At 35.7% G+C, this 21,370-nt stretch overlaps 3 protein-coding genes across 4 annotated transcripts; 1 reads left to right on the forward strand and 2 right to left on the reverse strand.

The window, feature by feature from the left end:
- On the reverse strand, positions 1–13,148 carry LOC146160605 (MYCBP-associated protein-like). The gene is made up of 20 exons (XM_083385862.1): positions 12,492–13,148; positions 8,866–9,002; positions 8,397–8,587; positions 8,087–8,177; positions 7,569–7,749; positions 7,007–7,126; positions 6,698–6,805; positions 6,379–6,542; positions 5,938–6,039; positions 5,387–5,503; positions 5,124–5,313; positions 4,050–4,174; positions 3,838–3,983; positions 3,646–3,760; positions 3,324–3,508; positions 2,782–2,897; positions 2,534–2,575; positions 1,855–1,946; positions 266–448; positions 1–139 (listed from the first exon to the last, which is right to left on the reverse strand). Exons 1-20 carry the CDS (start codon positions 12,625–12,627, stop codon positions 50–52), a joined length of 2,631 nt encoding a protein of 876 aa, XP_083241988.1. The 5' UTR covers positions 12,628–13,148; the 3' UTR covers positions 1–49.
- Positions 13,149–13,332: 184 nt separating this feature from the next.
- Positions 13,333–19,436, reverse strand: LOC146160606 (protein-glucosylgalactosylhydroxylysine glucosidase-like). The gene is made up of 3 exons (XM_083385863.1): positions 19,202–19,436; positions 15,842–17,008; positions 13,333–15,617 (listed from the first exon to the last, which is right to left on the reverse strand). The coding sequence occupies exons 1-3, from the start codon at positions 19,299–19,301 to the stop codon at positions 14,365–14,367; spliced, it is 2,520 nt and encodes an 839-aa protein (XP_083241989.1). The 5' UTR covers positions 19,302–19,436; the 3' UTR covers positions 13,333–14,364.
- LOC146160607 (uncharacterized) lies at positions 14,362–20,197 on the forward strand. 2 transcript variants are annotated; one of them, XM_083385864.1, is made up of 4 exons: positions 14,362–17,703; positions 17,800–17,992; positions 18,329–18,554; positions 18,616–20,197. In XM_083385864.1, the coding sequence occupies exons 1-4, from the start codon at positions 17,039–17,041 to the stop codon at positions 18,972–18,974; spliced, it is 1,443 nt and encodes a 480-aa protein (XP_083241990.1). In that variant the 5' UTR covers positions 14,362–17,038; the 3' UTR covers positions 18,975–20,197. The 2 variants fall into 2 exon arrangements, with proteins under 2 accessions (XP_083241990.1, XP_083241991.1); XM_083385865.1 differs by having other exon boundaries at positions 18,381–18,554; positions 18,616–18,754.
- The last annotated feature ends 1,173 nt before the right edge of the window (positions 20,198–21,370 follow it).

Raw genomic sequence — 21,370 nt, forward strand, 5'->3', positions numbered from 1 at the left:
CAAAAATATTGCTAGTTTTGAAGAATAAACGTAACAGGGTGTTAATTGGTTAATTGAGATTCTCATTTCCACACTCCAACTTCGTTTCTTCAAATGCCAAAGTCATTCTGTCAACCGTTTCAAGCAAAAGTTCATAGACCTGGAAGACAACATTATTTTTGTTTGTTTAAAAATAAGGAAACACATAAACCTTAATGTTACTGTTTTACTAACAGACATAAAAAAATATATGTACAATTTAACTGAAAGCTAACAGAAACGTTACCTGGCTGTACATTTTTTCTGTATACTTTTTTCTAGTAACAGGGTCCAGGCTGTCAGTAGGTGCTGTTCGCATCGTAGACGGCGTTTTTGAGCTTATGTCCCTCTCACTCAGCTGCAGCTCCTTAGTGGGGCTTTGGGCTGACAGTTTGCCCGCTCGTCCTTTTGGATCTTTGCTCTTTGGACGCTAAACGAATGAAATCACCAGCAGGTATTAAACCACTACTATTAATTTAGATTATTACACAAGGGTGGGCGCCAACCAATTCTAAGGAGGCGCGAATTCTAGTGCAATGTTTAACTAATTATAGATTTTTTATGGTCGTCTGCTGTACTCTTGCTGTTAAGTCTACTTTTATGCTGTTGTATGCTTCCCATAACGAAAAATAACGAGTATGTAGTTGAATAACTGGAAGAAATGGCCCAAGATTTTGCGGTTAGCGAGTTTTTCGGCAACTAAAAATTTTGACATTAATAACAGGGCTATATTCTTAATTGGTATTTGCTCCTTTTTACGAGCAATTGGGGCTATGATTCAGAATAATCTGCTACAGTTGGTGTAATAAATGGTGTGCAAAAGGATGTGAAAACAATACTCAAGTTGCTTATTTGTGCACAAGTTCTCTCGCGAACAGCAGGTTTCTTACAAAAACATTTTCAATTAAAAAAATATACCACTGCATTAGCTTAATAGCATATGACACTAGCCAACTTACGTCTGAGGTTTCATGTAAAAATAAATGTCGCTTACTACGCGCAAATAAGCTTACATATATTTCATAGGCTACGAAGCTTTGTAACCCACTCATTATCTTGAAATAATTATAATACACTTATGATTTTCACTAATCACTTCAGCTATTCTCTTTTGATTTAAGCAAAAAAAGTTTTGTCAAAATTTACACGACAGGTCAACATTTTAAATAGTCATAAAAAGTCTAAATTGTATACAAGATTAACAAAAGCTGTAGAGAACTTTTGAAAATTGTCGTGTAGTTTAATTATTTGTGAAATTTAGTTTTGGATTGCACTAACAACATTCTAACTGCATTATACCTTTATATACGGTATAAGCAAGCTGACAGAAATCATCTCGAACATTTTTGCTTCAGATAGTCTTGTGTTTTTAATTTGGACAATAGTATTGAACAGTAGGCTACTTGCTGTGTTTTTTTTCGGTGGGGATTTGGAATTATCGCATTTCCTACTTAGTTAAATGGTATGCTAGCTATTTGTTTAATTTTTCCAATTTTTTTACGCTGTACTTTAACTATACTGTTTGCTCGACCATTTTCGAAAATAACCAGCGTCTTGTTTTTGTTTGGCATTTTGATATGCCACAAATATCAACTAAGAATTTTCAAAAGTTTGCACACAAAAAAACACAGATTAGTGTTGGTTGTCGGTAAACACTAAAAACAATGCTTAACGACGCACATGCACTACTGCAGTACTTCATACAACAATACGTTAATTAAATCAAAGTTTTTCTTGTATAGGTTAAAATTTAGTCAAGACATTGATTAATTATTTTTAGGGAAAACTTTTAATTTCATAGGTCAAAAAATATTCGCCCTGCTAATGACAATCTACCTCTTTTTCGTTTTTCTTTCCACCTTTTTTCCCCTTTGCGTCGTCTTTTGCGTCTTTACCTTTTTTGCCTCCTTTGGCCGTCTTTTTATCATCTGTGTGGTTTAAAACGTCCAATTAAAAGTTAAAATAAAAAAATAATATTAAGCACCAATAATTATTTAACACAGCAAACAAACCATGCACCTTTCAGTTTATTTTGTAGCTATTATTTCTGCATAGATTTGGTTTAATTTTATGCTTTGGCGAAATTGCTTATATCAAGACAATTACTTACTTCCTTTACCTTGGCTTGATGCTTGTGACAACTGTGACTTGGCTGAAAGCACTGATCAAAATAAAACAAAATTTTACTACTTACTTCCTCTTTGCATAACTAACTTCTTACTATTGAAATAAACTCAGAAATGATGAAAAACCTCATGAATATTATCTATTTAATCCTGCCTCTCTGCTAGTAAGTTAAATGTCAACATTCCCGACCCTGTCTTGGAATCTCTCGATGTGTCTTATTACCTTACAATATGCCTGCCACTTGCAATGTTATTTTCTTGAAGTGCTTTCTCAAATAAATATTTAAAAAAAGCATGATCAGATTATGAATAAAGTGAAAAAGCACAGCAAAACAGAAATCACAAAAAAGCCAGCAAACTAAATGACAACTGCAGCGACACACGCTTGCCTTTAGGATCTGGTTTCGGAGGTGCTGCAACACCAGTCGCTTCTGCAAGGATTTTTATAAAATATTAGGAGGAAACATGATGAGTTGAAACGTTTGGTAAATATTTTCCCCACTAAAAAGCTTCTTGTCAAGTTTTTTAATTTAAAATTCCAAGCGTTCTTAAATTTAAACACACAACTTAATATTAAAGCTAAATTTTCAAAAATCAGTTTATTTCATGTTTTCTTGCTTCGTGGTTCAAAACTTACGTGTCTCTGGTTCTTGTATTGTTTCCACCATCACTATTTCAGGCAATCCCATGATGTTGCGGACCATCATCGAACAACTCACAACACCATCAATCGTTTCCTGTAGAAGCCGATAACTGCAGAGAAATGTAACCAAACTTAAAAAAGTCTGTAAAAAGAAATGATAATTACTTAACAATACAGGAGTTGGTCTAAAACCAGACTGGTTAGATTCTCCTGGTCACGAAATCAAGCTTAAACCGCGAACTGATAACATGTGATGACAAAAAACGTTAGCTTAAACAAGGCTGAATGAAAGCTAGGCAAAACGATATTATAATCCCCAGGGAATTAACAGGCGGTCCACCAAACTTTCTATGGCAATTTTGGCATCAAGAAAAATACAACAACTACATGTAGAACATTGTGCTAAAAAAATTTTTAATTGCAAAAGTTAAAAGTCTAAGTTATTTGCAATCAGCTAAAAGTGCATAGAATTGTTTTAATATATAAACTAATACCCACTATTATCTTGAAAGTTTTATTTCATAAAAAAAACATACCAGTCTGCATGCATTTTTCTTTGTGTTGGTGACAAAGGCGGATAGGATAATCTTCTAATAACGGTGTTAAGGCCAGACAAGAGTTCTTCCCTGGCATCCTCATCGGGAATCGCGGAAACACAATCTTGCAGTTCGTCCAGAGACAAATTCCATTCTTTACCATCCCGGTCCTCTTCTCCGAACAACTGTAGGATCATACAATACAGCAAATATATAATCAATTCACCTTTTTTATCCAACTCTCTGTTTGCATGTATAACAAAGATGCACAGAGATGTAAAGTGCCTGGCCTATATTTGCCAAAAACATAAGTGGATTACACCTGCAGATATATATTCTTCAGTTCCATAACAGTTTCGTGGTCGTAAAACCGGCCCGGATTCTTTCTTACGAACAGCTCTTCCTCCGTGACATAGGCATCGATTGGCGATGGTGGCCTAGATATGTATGGTGGCAGTACAGATTTTATTCGCCAATTTGTTAAAATGATCTCTCAAGTGGGAAAATGTTTTACCTGTCAGGCGTCTGAATGCCCTTGATAAGATCTTCAATTATTTTCTTAACGCATACACTTGCTTCTCGTTTCTCCAATTCCTTTTCAAGCTTAAGACGATCTTTGGCAGAACTCTCATCTTGCTGCGCAATTCCTTTCAAAGTAACCTAGACAGGATGGGAATTAAATTTAAAGTCGCACATGGTTTATTTTAAATGCAGTCTATGGAAAACCTGAAGTGCTGCTCCACCCAATAAAGATGGCCGCGTCAACAACTCCCACGTCTCCGTAAAAATGCCCGGGTTTGGTGATTTGAAAACAAAGGGAAGCTTTGTAATGTCATTAGGAAGAATGACTCCTGTAAATGAAGTTGGTTTGTAAATTTCGAAGAAAAAACGAATTATCATGGCTCCGCATCGCTCATAAGCTTTGCTCAATTTTATATAGATGCTTTAAAACCAGCAAAATCACACTAATAAAAAGGGTAGTGTACTAGGCAAATAAAACATATTGCTTTTTATTTCTTATCTGTCTTGTTTTATATGGCGTAGCTAGCTTCTTGGACTTGTCATGTAAAAAAAAACAAATATATACCCAAATAATAGCAGATAACAGACGTGGTACAATATTTATTGGCAAATCTGTTCGAATTTCTGCCTTTTTAAATCTATATGTACATTGTACATTGTAAGTCAGTCATTACTAGAAGCAAAATATGTTAATTTTGTATGTGTGCAGATGGGCGGAACTAGGGGCACTGGTTTGTAGACATACCAGCGGTCTTTAACTGCGAAAGTCAATGCCGTTCAAAGCAATAATGCACGGAGCTTTAGTTATCAATTTCGTATTTTGAAACCGTTTTGGGGCCAACTTTACCTTCAAAATGGCCCATTTGTTTTTTTCGTTTTGTCTTTCTAGAATATTTTAGTTTCCCGTGACGACTATTTCCACCGCAGAGCCGTGCGATGTAAAGCTAACTGTATAAATGTATCTTTTAAGCCTATTTAATAACAATTTTGCATGGAGCATAACGACCCTGCATTTTTTTCTCCCAATCTAAACCAAATGTACGACAATATATCTGTATTTCTGTTATACCTTTTACTGTGTGACTATAGCCTACCCAGGGGACTAACACTCTTTCCAAGCTGCAGCTTTGCCAACTTTATCCAGCTTTTTAGACGCAAATATACAAGATCATGTCAATAAGACCGCTGTATCAAGACAATACTTGACCACAACACAATAAAACAACATCTGTGTAGTTATATTGCTGTAAATATGTGTGTAGTAGAACATAAAATTACCTTCGCCTTGGTTAAAATAGAAACGCTGCACACTATCAGGTGATAAATCCTTGAAAGAAGGGATTTTTGGCTTTTTTCTCCACTCGTAGTATATTGCTGTGGTGCCGTTATTTTCCAAATTTAGATACGAAATTGTTCTTTCATTTATTCGCGACTCGAACAAAACTCTTTCTACAATACCAACTTGGTCCTAAACGGAAGCAAAACATGTTTAAGTAAAATACTTCGAATGATATGAAAATGCAAAAAGCGTATTATATTACCTTCTGGTTGTCACTATATCCTGTCCATCCAGCAGGTTTTCCACCAAATAAAAGTGATGGACCCAAAATTGGCGTTGGTATGGTGTCTGGGTACATTCCGAGTGGGTCGTGACATGTCTGGGGTAAATAGATGGTGTAAGTATATAATACCAGACGCGGTACCCGTCGTTATTGACGGTTAACTTTTCTTCAAAACTGTAGTATATCGTTGTCACTAGGTTAAGTAGTAGATGTATGGCTCGTTCTATTGTGTTTGATTTATAGTAGTGCATCAAACATATACCTTTACCTCTACTGCAATAATATAATAATCAAACGGGCTACAACGTTGAAATTTGTGCCAAACTTTTATTCGAAATTTATTTTCGTCGATCGCGCCTAAAAATAATCGCTTGTTAAAAATAAACTTTCGCTAACATGTTATAGGAAAAATATATAGACTACAATTCCAAAAGAAATAATAATTAGGTTGAAGAAACAATAACTTTTTAAAACAAAGGCTATTTTTGATGATATATTATGTTATTTAAACAGATAAAGAATTAACTTACAGGTTCAATTTTTTCAAACAGAACACCAGGTTCGAAACCAGAACCCGGCCTCGGACTTGGTTCTTCTCTCACGTTTCCAACAACCTCGATCCTGGACAAATCCTTAAAACATATCGATGTGTTAACAGTTAACACAGAATATAAAATTATTCCGCAGATATGTCTCCAAATACAATCAACGGGATACACCTGGATGCATTTTATTGTAATCAAACAACTATTTTAATTAATCAGTTGATTTCCAATTATGATCTTTTTTTTTACAAAAATGCATATGAAACCAACATTGCTTGTTAGTGGTAGAAGTCTTACATCCATGTCTCTACAATTTTGCCTTGTGAGAAATCCCCCATCCTTATTAATTTTATGATGATCAATTTCCAATATTAGATATTTTAAATTAAGAATAAACATCGCTAAACAAAATTATAAAAACTTTACTGGATTGTATGGGTTAAGCTCCCTCATGACAGTTTCTAGTTGGCGTGATCTCTGTTTCAGATAATGACTAGATTGCCACGTTCTTCTTAAATCTACTGTGGGCCTTTGTCCAGCTGTTGTTGCTCCTACCTCTTCCTTTATGGTGGCAGGTTTGCCAATGTGTTCTATAAAGGGAAAGGGAAATGGGTTTACGCTAGTAACAATCATATAGTCCCTGTGTAACAATTACAGATTAGCTGATGTTGCACTTCACCAGGTTTTAAATGTTAGTAATTTGGGATTTTTATAACAAAACACATCCAGTAGCGTAATGGTTTACCAAAATCAACAGGACTGCCTCGTTCCGTTTTAGTGAGTGTCATTTTGATTCCATTTAAATCATCGCCAAAACTCTCGTGCTGTTTCCAAAACTCGCTCCCAACACGATCTAAAAACAGGCAGAAACAATACTAAATATGTAATCCAAATTATTAAATACTATAAAATGTATATCTTGTTAATAAAAAAGTCCAGAATGAAACTTGAACGATTTAAAACGCTTCTTAAGAGATTAAAACCCGGGGAGATATATTTCCCCAATTATAAAAACAACTACTATAATCGTATTTTTAAACTGATATTTTCTTACATCCTTTTCCATAATCCACGGCAGGGATGGCTCGGTCAATTAACTTTCTTTTCTCCTGAATGACTCGATACATGTCATCTTGGTTCATCAACAGCTGGTCTGTTGGCTTTTGAAGAAGATCTAGTAAAACATAAATCAATAAAACTTTGAATCTGAATTAACCAATAGTATTTTAAACATTCATGTGCTACAAAAAACGTTTTAGTCATTCATTTGTGTTTGTGATATATGGGTTGAGAAATGTGGAAAAGTAACAACTCTTATAAATTAAAAGGTCGCCTAACGTATCATTGTTCTTATTTTTCGTTATATAAAACTTGTCTTAGTTCGCGTTACTTTAGATGTATTTTATTTATTTATCTATTTTACATTTTTAATATTTGTTACTATTTTTTTGTATAGAAAAACTAATGATACCATTTACTTGGCGAAATGCATTTTATTTTGTAAGTTTTAACACCTTGCTGGCCAATTTTCGTTTGGTTGTGCGCTTCTCAAACTACAAGGTCTTTGTTTATACTAGGAGGATTTTTACATATTTTTTATTGCTGAAATCACTTACTTGATATATAGCCCTGCTGTTTTTTGCGATCTTTCATCTTTTTCTGCCAGTTTAGCAATGCATTGCCTTGGTTCATAGCCATCGGTATTACTTTTTGATAGGCTGTGCGGGGCCTATCATAAGTCTTTATTTGGAGTTTGTCATCCGAAATGGACAAACCTTGAGCTGCTGGTGAGTCTGGCTATAAGGTTATATATCAAATGAAGCTAAATAGTAATGTCTGGAAAAGTGATTATCATGCACACTTGGTTTATATGGATTAAACAAACAAACAAACCAAAAGCAAAATTTAGTTGAATTGAAATACAAAGACGCTTAAAAACATTCATATACACATGTTACATAAAAGTTGTTATGTGATGCTATTGCATTTATATTTTTATCGTAGACCTAAAACACATAGTTTGACAATTATTTATAAATGATTAACTGTCTCGATTCTAAATTATCAATTTTGCTGTATTTTTGTAATGGGAGCTCATAAATATAGCATAGTTGTTTTAACCAATTATACTTACCCTTATGTCATTTCGTTTTACTGCTTCATCCACAAAATCATGTACCGATCCCAATAGACTGTAAGGAATAATTTGATTGTTGGCATCATATCTGCAAATAAATGACATTAAGAAAATGCAAATATGTTTAAGCTATACATAAAGAAAGTACAAAGAGGCCGTTATATGATTATCATGCACATAGTCTATTAAAACATTAAACAAACAAAAAAGTCAAGTTAAGTTGATGTAATCTCAGAAACACAAAAATGTTTATACTGTTTTATACCGTAAATGCACTCCCAATGTTTTATACCGTAAATGCACCCACCTTGGCCCATTTGGACCAGAGTAGTCAATAGTTTTTAGTGGTGCATTTGGGGGTGCAGGTCTTGCAACAACGACTCTCCTGGTTTGCTGTGCGGAATGAGGCTCGTGTGGTTTTACCTTCTTCACGTTGTACACGCTCTTCGACACTTCAATGTTTGATTCCGTTTTGGGGTTTTGTAATGATTGACGTAGCTAAATTAAGTAAGAAATATAAACCATAATTGAATAAACCACAAGAAAACGTTAACACTATACTAACAATACAACCTGTTAGTTGTGCTAACAAAAACATTAAGTTAAGAAAGAAGAACATACGACACATAACATTCAGTGTACTGTACTTTAAACGCTTCAGTCGCCAAAACAACAAAATTAACAAAAGAAGATATTAGGCGGAAATCAAATCGTCGCAAGAGGCAAAAACCGATAGCACATAAGTCCATTTGCAATGTACTTTATTTTAAACTTACCTTCGCCAGATCTTCGTCTTTAATGGCAAGAAGTTGGATCTCCTTGCTGTTGATGACGACATCGCGCACAGGGGCACCGGGGCCAGGCGAGGTGGACTTGTCCGGTGTTCCGGGAGCGCCCTTTTTCTTGTTTTTGTCTGTTGAAACAAACAACAATAAGCACCGCCAAATGCATGGCTTTAAATAGTGATATCGATCGTAAGCATGTTTAATAGTACAAAAACGTACGATTATAACTTTATATATGTGATATATATTTCAAGCTAAAGTGACGTGCGTACATACACATTCTGAAATCACCGCTTAACGTAAAACAACTGAAGTTTATTAAGAACTATTGTTGTTAGCCAACTCGAGTATATAAAAGAAACCCAAAGAAATGCAGAGTAAATCAAGTTAAAAAGAGCATTATATATTACGATGCAACTTTAACGGATAATAGCGAAACTTTTACGAAATCAGATTAATTATCTTTGTTGGCGAAAAGAATTAACCTATAAACCTATGCTTAGCCTACTGTTTACCCACTAACGTAAACTATATTCTCTTCAGCAAACGAACTTTCGTAAGATATCTTTCCTGGTTTTAAGTTACAATAACGAGAAACGTTTAAACGACTTTCAGCAAACTTACTTCTGTGAAGCAAAATTCGCGCGGTAACTGACATATTTCCTGTCGTGCTGTCGTTTCTGTGAGACCAGCCACAAACTTTCACGTCACTACGTTTTGGACGTCGTACTCGTAACAGCCGCGAAACCGAAATAGGCTCCTTGACTACCGTTATAAGAACTTGTGAAAACACGGGCAAGAGGGTTTGAAAGCTGGCAAAAGAATGTTTACTTAAAAGTGAAATAATGCTCGCGTGCTAACGTTCGTTCATTCAGTCAGGCACAACTAAAATATCCCATTCTTCTGTCTGTCGCAACAATGGACGGGCTACACTTATTTAACCGCGCATTCCCCTTCCTCGTACATTTCAGGTATAGTGGCAGTAATATATGTATAAATTGACGTTACTGACGGCTGCAAGCAGCTTTTCGTGATCTATTTTATAAACTATAATGTTTGCTGTCTGAAAGAGGCCTTTACTTTGATTACTAAGATGAATGAAAAGTATTAGTAAGAGTTCACAAAACGTTGTCCCATTTTAAGTTATATTAAGTTTGTTTATAGTGTAATTGCAGTTTTGCTGTTGGCAATGTTTACCAGTGGCATAAAGTTGTCGTTAGTTATGACAAACGCGTTGCTAAACACGACTTTCAATTTTGAAATAAACTCACAAATCTACTGGATTTCGCAGTATGCCAAGATAAGCACCACACGAAGCATAATCAGAATTTAGCAAATCGTGTATGAAGGCATGAACCTTTCGACATTCTTTTGAATATTTGTAGTTTTTTGTCACAAGGAAATGGAGATGGCTAATGTCGGGAAGTTGTTCGTCATACGGTGTCACACATAATAACTGACGTGCGCGATGTCGTATGTGGGCGATAGATATCTGCATTAGTGATCTGTGTGGAAGTGACATTACCAAATACTTTTTACAAAAAAATCGAATTAGCTGTTGCCTAAGCGTTCATTTCAAGCATATACTTTAAAATACAGAAGATAAAACGTGCTGGAAGGGAAATCGATCGAAGCCCTTGTTGCGCCTCTTGCGCCGACCAAACTTAACGGTTAGGGCAATTGCTCAAAGTGCTCAGTTTGCGAGTGGCGATTGGCTGTAGCATCCCTTAGTTTTATTAAAATTCTCTACAAGCTTTCGCACAACCGTGCTTTATCAGGTCCATGGTTGTGCGAAAGCTTGTCGAAAATTGAATACAATTTATCTTTATATAGATCCACCTGATTATTCTATTTAGAATTAGACGAATACGACCATTTACGTAAATCATTATAAACTTCGCTGGCTCGCGCACAGCACAAAAGCATTAAACGCCGAGCAAAAGCAGATAAAACTAGACGGGGGTGCGGTTGTTGTATATTTTGTCAGGGGATATATTTTCAGGGCTTAGTGTTTATTTTCAATTTTTACTTTATTTTAATTTTTTTTTTTTTAATTTTTTTTTTAATATTTTGTATTGTGTACTTTATATTATATATTTTGTTTTTCATTTTCCTTAACTTGTTTCTGCAAGCAAAAACAGATATGGGCCGAAAACTTCCCCACTTAAAATATGCCTTTGATGCGAAAGTGGTTCAAATATGGCGTAGTATTTGGGGAATGATCGAAACATATATTTGATAAATAGAATTTACGTAGATAATGTGTATGGCCATTTTATTACATTTTGGCCAGCTTACGTGTTTGAAAAGCAAATATTATCATTCTCCTAAAGACTTAAATGGTTTAACACCTATGGTTTGCAATACTTTTGCAAACTTTTACTCGGTAAATTTTTACCATGGCTTGGTCCGAGCAATCCTGTTAAAACAGACTTTAAATCTGTAGTTTCAAACAATATGAAACACACTATTATGTGCCTAATACGCAAACTATTAAATCAAGAGTTTTGCTAGATGTTTAGGCCTGATGTTGGTAGTATGCTGGTTGAAGCAAGATGCACGACAGGTGCTAACAGAGAGGCGTAGACTGCCTTAAGATTTCGCATTTAAACTTGCGGCGGTAAATACACCCTATTGACACTTAATTATTAGGCGAAGCTTATCGCGAAGTAATTGGTCGCCCCCCCCCAAAAATAACGCCGCATTGAAAGCAAGCATTATAAATGAGTCGCTGATATTCTGCTTTGAACATCCCTACTCGAAATGCTTCCCTGCGTTAATTGTACGGTGGGTGAAACTTTATTCACGGCCTTACCTCTTTTTGTATTACCGCGACAATACGATGAAATACGATTTGAAGAATATTTGAAAAAATCGTATTTGGAGAATATTTGCTATTTGCACCTGTATAGTATGTTACTCCAATCCAACATATCAACACACAATTTTAAGTTGTGTAGGCCTGGTGTTGATATGTTGGACCAGATTTCGCATTTAAATTTGCGGCGGTAAAATAAGTTGTTTCTTAACAGCATTAAGTAATTTTACTAAAGAGAAGCCTCGTTTGAAAATGCAAGTCGCACGAGCCCAGTTGGACGTGCAACTTCGCACAATGAAAGTCTCACGCGCGGGACAATAAAGCGCAGCAGGCGGTGAGTCGCTTCGTCACTTCACAAGCTGGACAAAGCAAGCGAATATGAACGAATTCTGTATGAAAGTTTTTCTGCTGCTAGATGGCAGTCGTTAGCTAGAAAGTGCTTAAACGCAATATTTCAGGTTTTTACCCCCCAAGTAAAGGCCCCCTGGGGGTGCAGCCTCATAAACTTTTACAAAGCACCTACATACCACTCTACGCCATGTCTAAAAATTTTAAGGTTCTACGATGTCTACTTTTTCTATAAAGCTTCGGACAAAAGTCGGTCTGAAACATACCATAGGAAACCATAGGAAACCATAGGAAACCATAGGAAACCATAGGAAACCAAAAAAGAATAACGGCAAAAACAAGATATGTCCCGAAAATAAATTTTCGGCCCATATAAAAAAATAGATGTCACCCATAATGTATCGCAAGAACCAAAAATGGTAGGAATATCAAAAGTAAACATGATTCTAACCAGCATCTTCATGGACGTTGTCGGCATCAGTTACAGTAGAGGCGGTTGGGGGGTGGCTTCCGCCAACTAACGATTCTGACGACTTTTTATCCTTTCCTTTTGCGGACATCACGGCATTTTTGGCCGAGCCCCACATTTTGTAGTAAACAGGCTATTTCGTTGTTTGGTAAGATTACTAGTAATAAGGTTACTTCAAAAGGTTTTCTTTGCTGTAATCTTAGGAATATAAAAAATGTTCGTAGAGCTGGTATAGAAATTTCGTCCTTTGCCCCAAAATTTTCATTAGGTAATATTTTAATAAAACCAAATAATAATTGCTGTCACGCGTATAGACGCCATAGGAGCAATACAATGCTTTCAAAGGAAAGTCACCATGAATGGGGGACAACGGAACAAAGAATTTTACGTTGTCACCACGGCTTTGTTCATTAAAAATAAATGCTTCATAGGAAAAAAACTAAGTTACTTTGCAGTAAAAGAGGCAGAATGCGATCAAAACATGTTAAAAAGGCAACTGCCATATTATGAAATAATAAGAAATATGTAGCGAATCTAAGTAGTTATTATACCAAGTCTAAAATTTAACTGTTATTTTATATTTTGGCACCACTAAATCTGTAACTACCAGATTTGTCACGTATTCCTAATGTTCCGCGTGAGAAATTTAACAGTCGCAAACTGAAGTCAGACAGAATATAACTAACTAAATTTGGGTAGATTGAAAAAAAATAATAATAAAAATAAAATAGTATGATATATTGCATTTGACCTGTCTGCGGGGCTACAAGCAATCAATAAGTAATGTATAACAGGCGTGCAGCATTCAAAAACAACTTGAAACAATATTCTATATTTTGTCGTAAGTTCTGCATTAATTGTTAGTAAATAAACTGTCAAGGTTCATAAACGTTAACACAAGGATTCGTTAAAGCATAACCTGAATTAACAATGCACTTGCCTAACCCAGGTGGACCCCTTTGGATCCAATGGCTGGGTATCAATATGGAATAAGTCTCATACTGAAATAACATTTAAAAAAAATAGTTTTGTATCAAATAAACATTTCGCAAGCAGATCTCTATATTTTTTGTTTCTTTCAAAATCGATTAAAAGTTCTGAAATCCATTTATTTAAAATTTACAACACTGGGGTGTAAAAATATTAAAGCTAAAAGGTACAGGAAAAGGGTGATTGCAAAATAAATTATCGTTATAAAGTACCGGTACAAAAAAAATCAACTCTTATTTGGGCCTAACAGTTATGCTGTTCTATCAAAAACGAGCTTTATATTGTTAATCTGTAAATAAACCAGCGAGCGGCAAACTACACATATTTTACAAAAAAAGCGAATTTCGTAAAAGTGTAAAAAACATTCACGGTCTAGGTAAAGTATTACTGGTGACTGCATAAAAGTTTACTTAACGCGATATCAGGGTAAACGCTTGACGAAATGATTGGGAGCATATACGCATCTAAGTTTATAACCTAATCAATCAGTGCAAAAGACTAAAAACAACTTCTTATTAAATTATAGATCAGTAACAACCAAGCCAGTAGCCCTCTTCAACCTTTAAAAACTACCGGACCACTTTCAATCAATTAATCTTGCTCTACCACGGTGCCATAACATCCCCGGCGAGCTGGGAAAAGTGTGACGGTAAATTGCGGGACTTTATTCGATGGCGGTATCCCGTGCCAACTGTCCAGCTACAGTTACACGACGCGTTTAGGTTACAGTACGTATAGAAGAAGAAAAAATCAAGCCACAAAAGAACGCAATTCTTGTAACGCGATAGTATTGTTACGTGGCAGTTGCTACACATTGGCAGTTTTAAGCTCGGTAGTCTTGTAAGATAGTTCATACGCGTCTAATTTACCTGTTAGAAACGACAGACAGGTCCCAGTTAGTCAATTGCAATTCTATCGAATCTTTAGGCGAACATAATTTGCCAGCAACCTTGTATGCAAGCCTGCTGATCAGGAGACAATAGTCAGGAGAGGACGAGTCCAAAACGATAACTCTAAGTTCGTTGGAGACCATAACTCGAATAACAAAGCCTCGGTATGCCAGTCGATCTATGAGCATGGACTTTGCTGTTCCTCCCGCCATCAGGGGCAACAACTTCGGATTAAGAACTAATTTGTCAGACAAGAAACGTAATCCTAAATAGCCGTAAATAACGCTTTGCAAGTATCCACCTATGCCGGTGAGAAAGTTAGTGGCACCAGAGCCGTCAGAATTTTCCGACCAAACCATGAAGGGCGCCTGAACGTTACCGAACTGGCGTAAGTATGTCTCTGCTGCGAACGAGTCGTGATTCAAGTGCAGAAAGTTCACGCTAAACATGCTCCAGGTCATAGCGGGCCCTCTCGTTGTTGTAGCGTTCCAGTAAACTAACAGGTCGTTCAAACGCACCTCGTCTGACATTGGGTAGTTCAACGGAAAGCCAAGCATTATGGTGTCCGCCTGTTTCACATCGGTCTTCTTTGGATCAAAACCGTCAAACTCTGGGTGATACCTCTTTGCTGAATCGAGAGAAACAACAATGTTTGTGGCAATGTGCTTCCATTTCTTGGATAGAAGAGGACAAGCATTCAGGCGATCGGCGACCCGGGCAGAGAATGCCAAATTCGAAGCAGCGATGACATTCGTAAACGCTGAGTTATTAACAGGCGCATTCCACTCATCTGGTCCCATAACGTAATCGATGATGTAACCACCGCGGCTTTGCTCGAACCGAACACGTGACTGCCAGAAAGCCGCAGCGTACTTGACCAAGTCCCATGCGGTTAGACACGTGGTAAGCGTGCAAGCTTCACAGTTGTAGGTTGGTGGATGCGGTGTTGCAGTGCATCCTAAAAAACTTCCATTAGGAGAAAGTGCGGGGACTATTTCATGAAATATATCCCAATCATCAGTGGCGTACACATACTGCTGTAAAAGGTGGATGATGTCTGCCGTGATGTGGATTTCATCCTGAACATAATTTGGCCCAGGACATACGTCATACCCAGTAAAGGCGGTCTCCCAGGGAAACATGGCTCCTTCATACCCAAATGCCTTAGCCTTGATGCAAGCAGAGGGCAGTCTTGCAACTCTGTACTGCAACACCAGTTTCACCAGCTCTGTTAGAAGATACAGTAAGTGTGACAGGATGTCTCACAATTAATTAGATCAATGGAAGAAAAAACTTTGGGTGAGAGCATGCAGGGTCCAAAAGTTAGCACCAAATTTTTATATGTTTAAAAAGGATGTGGCTGGTAAACATACTCCTGTATGGCATCAAATACTGATAACATTTTATTGGATATTTTTTATTTTAGTTATCATGCAACAAAAGTTATATTACCAGGATAAAATGGTAGGAGACTTGGCATAATCCAAAAATCCTGATCCCAGAACACATGTCCAAAGTAATCCTGTCCGTTGCCACCATTTCCAAGACCTCCTGGACTGACACCATAAAACTCCTTTTGGTACACTGATGGGTTTGATTCAGGAAAAGAACTCAGCAAGTAATAGATTGAGGATGTAAGCAACTGATTTAGATGTAGATGTCCAGGTGCAATTAAGTTAGCCCCAGACCGTCCCCATCTTGAAAACCACTTTTCCTTATGCATTGGCAACAGCTTCACATTCATTTTGATGGCTTCTTTGTAGTAATATTCTGCTTCCTCTCTGCTGTGACCAATTGCAGTGACAAAAACAAACTTGCCTTGAAAATTGTCTCTTCCAACAAGGGCCCTGGGGTATTGTGTGTAAATAACATGCAGCTCAGATGTGACTGAATACTCAGTTTCTGGCACTTTGGTGCAAACATGTAGGTATACAGCCTGTGTGATGTACTGACACTGCGAACAAGAGGCGTAATGAGCCTTAGAATGTTCGTAACAAACACACAATGCTTTATTGAAATAAATTTGAAAACGTTGTATAATATTTATGTCACTTGAAAGTATTCCTGATGAGTTATAAAGAGGTATGCTCCAGTTGCCAACTTGTTGAGTTTTAACAGATAGCTCTGTAATAAGCAACTGGTGATACTGAGCATGAGCAAAAAATCTTTGCTGAACTTTAATGTCTTTGTTTCCCTCGCAGTCCAACAAAAATACGCTGCCATGCATGTTGAGCTCAAAAATGCAGTTTTTTAGAGCTCTGGAGTTGTGGAGTCCAAAGTAAGGAAGAGTGGATTGTAATCTTGCTCGATGGCTTTCGCCACCCTTGCCATTGTACATACCACTCACAAATATTGTGCTGCCAAATAACCTTACTCCAATAAAACCATTCGTAAGAGTTGGGAGATATTCAGGATTATCAGGTAGTTTACTTGTGTTTAACCTAAAATTTAAGCTAACAAAGGCTTTGTTGTTGTCGTTGAATTGTTGTATATTTGCATTAGAAAATCGTTGTCTTCTATGTGTGACATGTGAATGTACTGCATTTCCAACAAGTAAGTATCCGATTACTCCAAAAAAGGTTAAGAAACCCATAATCCAGTACCACTCGATGAAAATACCTGATAAAAATTTGTTTTCAAGTTATTTATATGCTCTTTTATATTTACCAATTAAGAAACATGGAAGACCATAATAAGTGTGATGTAACATGTAGGATTTTCAAAATAAGAAAAAAATGTGCAACTTTTGCACTGATAGGACTAATGGGAATAACTTGCCTCTTGGTATACTTTGACAGTAACTACACACATAAAAGAACAAGGCAAGAGCTGCATTTGAAAAATACCCTAATAGGATGTTCAAACATTGCTGTTACAAATTCACAAACTGAAGAACTTTTGGTGTTTAGCACTGATCCAGCATTAAAGACACATTTAAAAAAACCAAATTGTAACAATTTGCTAAGCAATTTGACTGTTGGAAAATGGGTATTGAAAATCAACCAGTCTAGTGAAATTAACCTTACGCTGCAAAGAGCACATCAAAATTTTCGTATAAGCATGGGAATTCCTCTAAAGCAATGGCGCTACGATAATTACTGTGGTTTCCAAGTAAAACATTTAAAAACAAGTTCTGACTGGCCCAATGTTGCCAGTTTTTGTAATCCCAAAGGTCCAAAGCCATGCTGCAACAACATAAAGAGTGGTGAATGTACTGCTGTCACAAAAGACTACAATTGTGACTGCCTGCAATGTGTTGACACCAGAAGGTATAAAGATGCATTACAAGCAGAATGGGTTACCAACGATCAAAAGTATGTAACAATTTTTTTTAGGTCTATTGTTCAACTGACATGTTAGACATTAATGTCAGGCTGAGGCTGACCCATACCATCACACACTTTTTATAGGTGTTTATGGATTACTTACTCAGCACTTGAAGCATGTGCAGTTTTAAACAGACTGTCCACAAGGGAAGCTGCGGCACACATTTACTTTGTTGGAGATTCTTTAATAAGAAATATGTTTATGGGTCTAGAACTAATATTAGCAGAAGACTCGGAGTCACAGTCACAAAAGAAATGTCTCTACAAAGAGTTAAAGGTATTAAAGTAAATAAAAACATTGACATTATAATTTATTATTATTGCTGCTTTATTTTAGTTAGAAGAGTTTTGTTTATAGCAATGTTTTAAATCCTTTGATAAACCATTTTTAAGAAACTCTATTTGAAATTTAAATAACGTTTTTATTTTTTATTTGCCCATTTTGTATTATATTTTTTACAGCAATTTTTTTTAGTGCAGTATATAATTAGTTAACATAGTGTATGAATCATTATTGAAAAGATTTCACATAAACAAAACAAAATTAGTATAAAAAATAAAAATAGTCTAAAATGTTTAATTTTTGACTAGAGCTAAAATATATTTTTGGTAGAGTTTATGTCATGGAGAGAATATGTTTTTTCTCCGTCAATGCCATATATTAGCTGCATCATATTCCCTTGATGAATTGGAAAATGATGGAAAAAGGTTGTGTAAAGGTGAAAGGCAATTTCATGCTAGTTTCAAAGAAATTGGAATGCCATCACAAAAAGAAGAATTCATGAAGCTTATATTAAAGTTAAAAGGAAAGCCCAACAGCTACATTGTGTTAGGAATAGGTATATTATTTTTCTTAAAAAGGATTCTACCCATAGATAAAGCAGTTTATTTTTTATAAAGGGTTACATTTCCAATTGAAAGCGGATGCTGTTATTAATTCTTTTTTAAAGCCAGCCATTGAAGCTCTACAATATTCTTCAAGAAACTGGCCTCGATTCATCTGGGTGCACCCCTTAAGTATTGGTTTGCTTAAACCACCAATCTACATTACTACACAGGGGGATCAAGCCAATCATATTTATATTCAAAACATTAACATGTTCCTTTCACAACATAATATCCCTGCATTGGATTTTAGAAAACTAACAACTGATGTCAACAGCTATGATGGTACGCATTACGGTAGTGGAGTTAACATCATGAAATCTCAAATTTTATTAAATTTTTTGTCATCACAAGTATTTGTCCAAGAAACATAGAAAATAAACTGTATTCAAAGAAGTTTTTTGTTTAATAACAATTAGACACTGAAGGGGTTTTAATACTATAATGTACTAGATTTTATGGCAAGAAAAATTTAAACTATGGATTTTCTTGTATAACATTTTGCGCAAACATTTTTCTTTAGTGCAAAATTTTTACTTGTTAAATATGCAATACTGATTTTAAGTTATTCGTAAATTGATATATATGTATAAATTTGTACCTTGGAGAAGTGGAGGACTTTTAGATCGTCCAAAGCTTTTTATTGAAGCTTTAATTCCCACTTTACTGCTTCCATCTTTAGGAGTAGGCACTCCAACCATTTCTAATGTTTAAAAATATTTTACTATAAATAAACAATATAATAAACTTGTCAATTTTGAAATATAGCAAAATCATTGTGACAAAATTTTAGCTAGAGATGTGTTTGCCATAATAAATCAAATGTGTGATGTAACTTTGCTGCAAACCCTGGACAAAAAAATATTGGCGCTGGTCTAGAATCCTACCACTTTTTTTAGCGAAATGAGTTGTTAAAACTGAAATTGCAAGGAAGAAAGAAATATGGAAGAATAAATATTTACAATATTAACATTTGACCCAGCCAAGCTAAAGCGATAACTCGCACCCTAACCCACATATTGTTAGCAATATAAACGCCTGGACAAAATGTGGTAGGATTCTAGACCAGCGCCATAATATTTTATGCCATTCTGAGTTTTTTTCCTAGAATTTAAACAATTATTATTGAATGACATTATTTGGGTTAGGCGCTAGGTGTGGGTTAGCGGTTGGGTTTTGGTGGGTTTTATTATACTCATTAAATAGCCTTTCATTTTTGTGATTAATTATCCGATTTTTAACCCTAAATGTGCAAAGTTGTCATTCTATGTGCACAGGGTGACCATTTTAGGTTAATTGAGTAACAATAAATATAATTTAGGATCTAGAATGTTTATCAGTAAGTTTTAATTTAGAACGATACATTTTTTATCGTATTACTAAGTTAGTTAGTTGCAAACTAATTCTCTTGCCGTGTACTGATTCCTTTATTATTTATTTACATGATACCTTTTGGCTTTTAGGATTTTGTTGAAATGTTAAACCTTTTTCTATTCGTTTGAGAGTTTTGGAATTGCTGTAACGATGATTGTTTTGACGCGTTATATTGCACCGTTGTACGTAAAACATTTCTAAAAAAAATGAAAAAAAACATCACTACAACTACACTCTTGTCTTAGTTTTACACGTGATAAATGTCATTATTTTATTGTTATTTATAAAACATGTGGGATACTCGCAAGCATAACCATGTCCTTATAATAGGAACAACCCCAGCACGAATCAAACGATTGTTTGTTTACTTTCGTAGAAGCGTCGCGGTGAATTTTTCCTTGGCAACATTTGGGTTTTCCAAGACTATAAAGATAAACAATCCAAGGCGATAGAAATTGCATATGTTTTTTGTTGTTTAGTAGCAAGTGTTTCTCAACTGATTTCTGTATTTTACGGCCTCTAATATTAACCAAAAAGTTCCAGCTCACCAGGTCTGGGAAAAGCAGCCATTTTGGATCGAAATGGCCGCCAGGGACATTTAATATTATGTAAACCCTGGTTTTAAATGCTAAAAAATGCTAGTAAATTGCGTATAACAAGCCTTTTTTAGGAAAATGTAACGTATTTATTTTTTCTCAAATCACATATAACCTCCTGGACGAGAAAATATCTTATGTCCACCTGAGTTTGGGTTTTTTTCCAGCGTTCAAATATTTATTAAATCAAAGCACATTTGAGTTAGGATGCTGGTTATCACAATTTTTTTGTAAGTTTTCAGCCCTAAATTGTTTTTCTCTGCCAGGAGTTTACCTAAAGGTCCAATTAGTGAATGGCTACAACCCTCAAGGGTCTAAAAGTCAAAACTTTCCTATCCTTGGATGACCTAATTTTCTTAGATCTTTTTGTCTAGAACTCAACTTACTTCTGACGGATTGGATGAAGTATGTTTCAAACGGTAAACAAATTTTCATTCAGTATACCGTTACTCTGAAAAAAAAAATCTTTTTAAGTTTTAACGTGAGGCAAGCGGATTTAATTACAAGTCTCATTAAACTAATTTGCCTCGGCAATCAACCTCATTATTGCTTCAATAAGTATTGCTGTTGTCTGATTACAATTCCACACAGTTTGTGTTGGCTATTATGGGCAAACCGGCAAATGCCGGCAAGCACAACCACTCACTGTATTGTCTAGACAAGACTGGATATATTGATATAAGGTTTCGCATATATAAGTTGAAAGTTTGCATAAAAGAAGAAAGGCGACACCAAAAAGCGGAAATGATTTATAATCCAGCGCCTTTTTGGCAGCCGGGAACTTTAACAATAACGCGTTC

The sequence above is a fragment of the Ascidiella aspersa genome, chromosome 3, assembly GCF_963924565.1.
Source record: "Ascidiella aspersa chromosome 3, kaAscAspe10.2, whole genome shotgun sequence".
Classification (NCBI taxonomy): Eukaryota; Metazoa; Chordata; class Ascidiacea; order Phlebobranchia; family Ascidiidae; genus Ascidiella; species Ascidiella aspersa.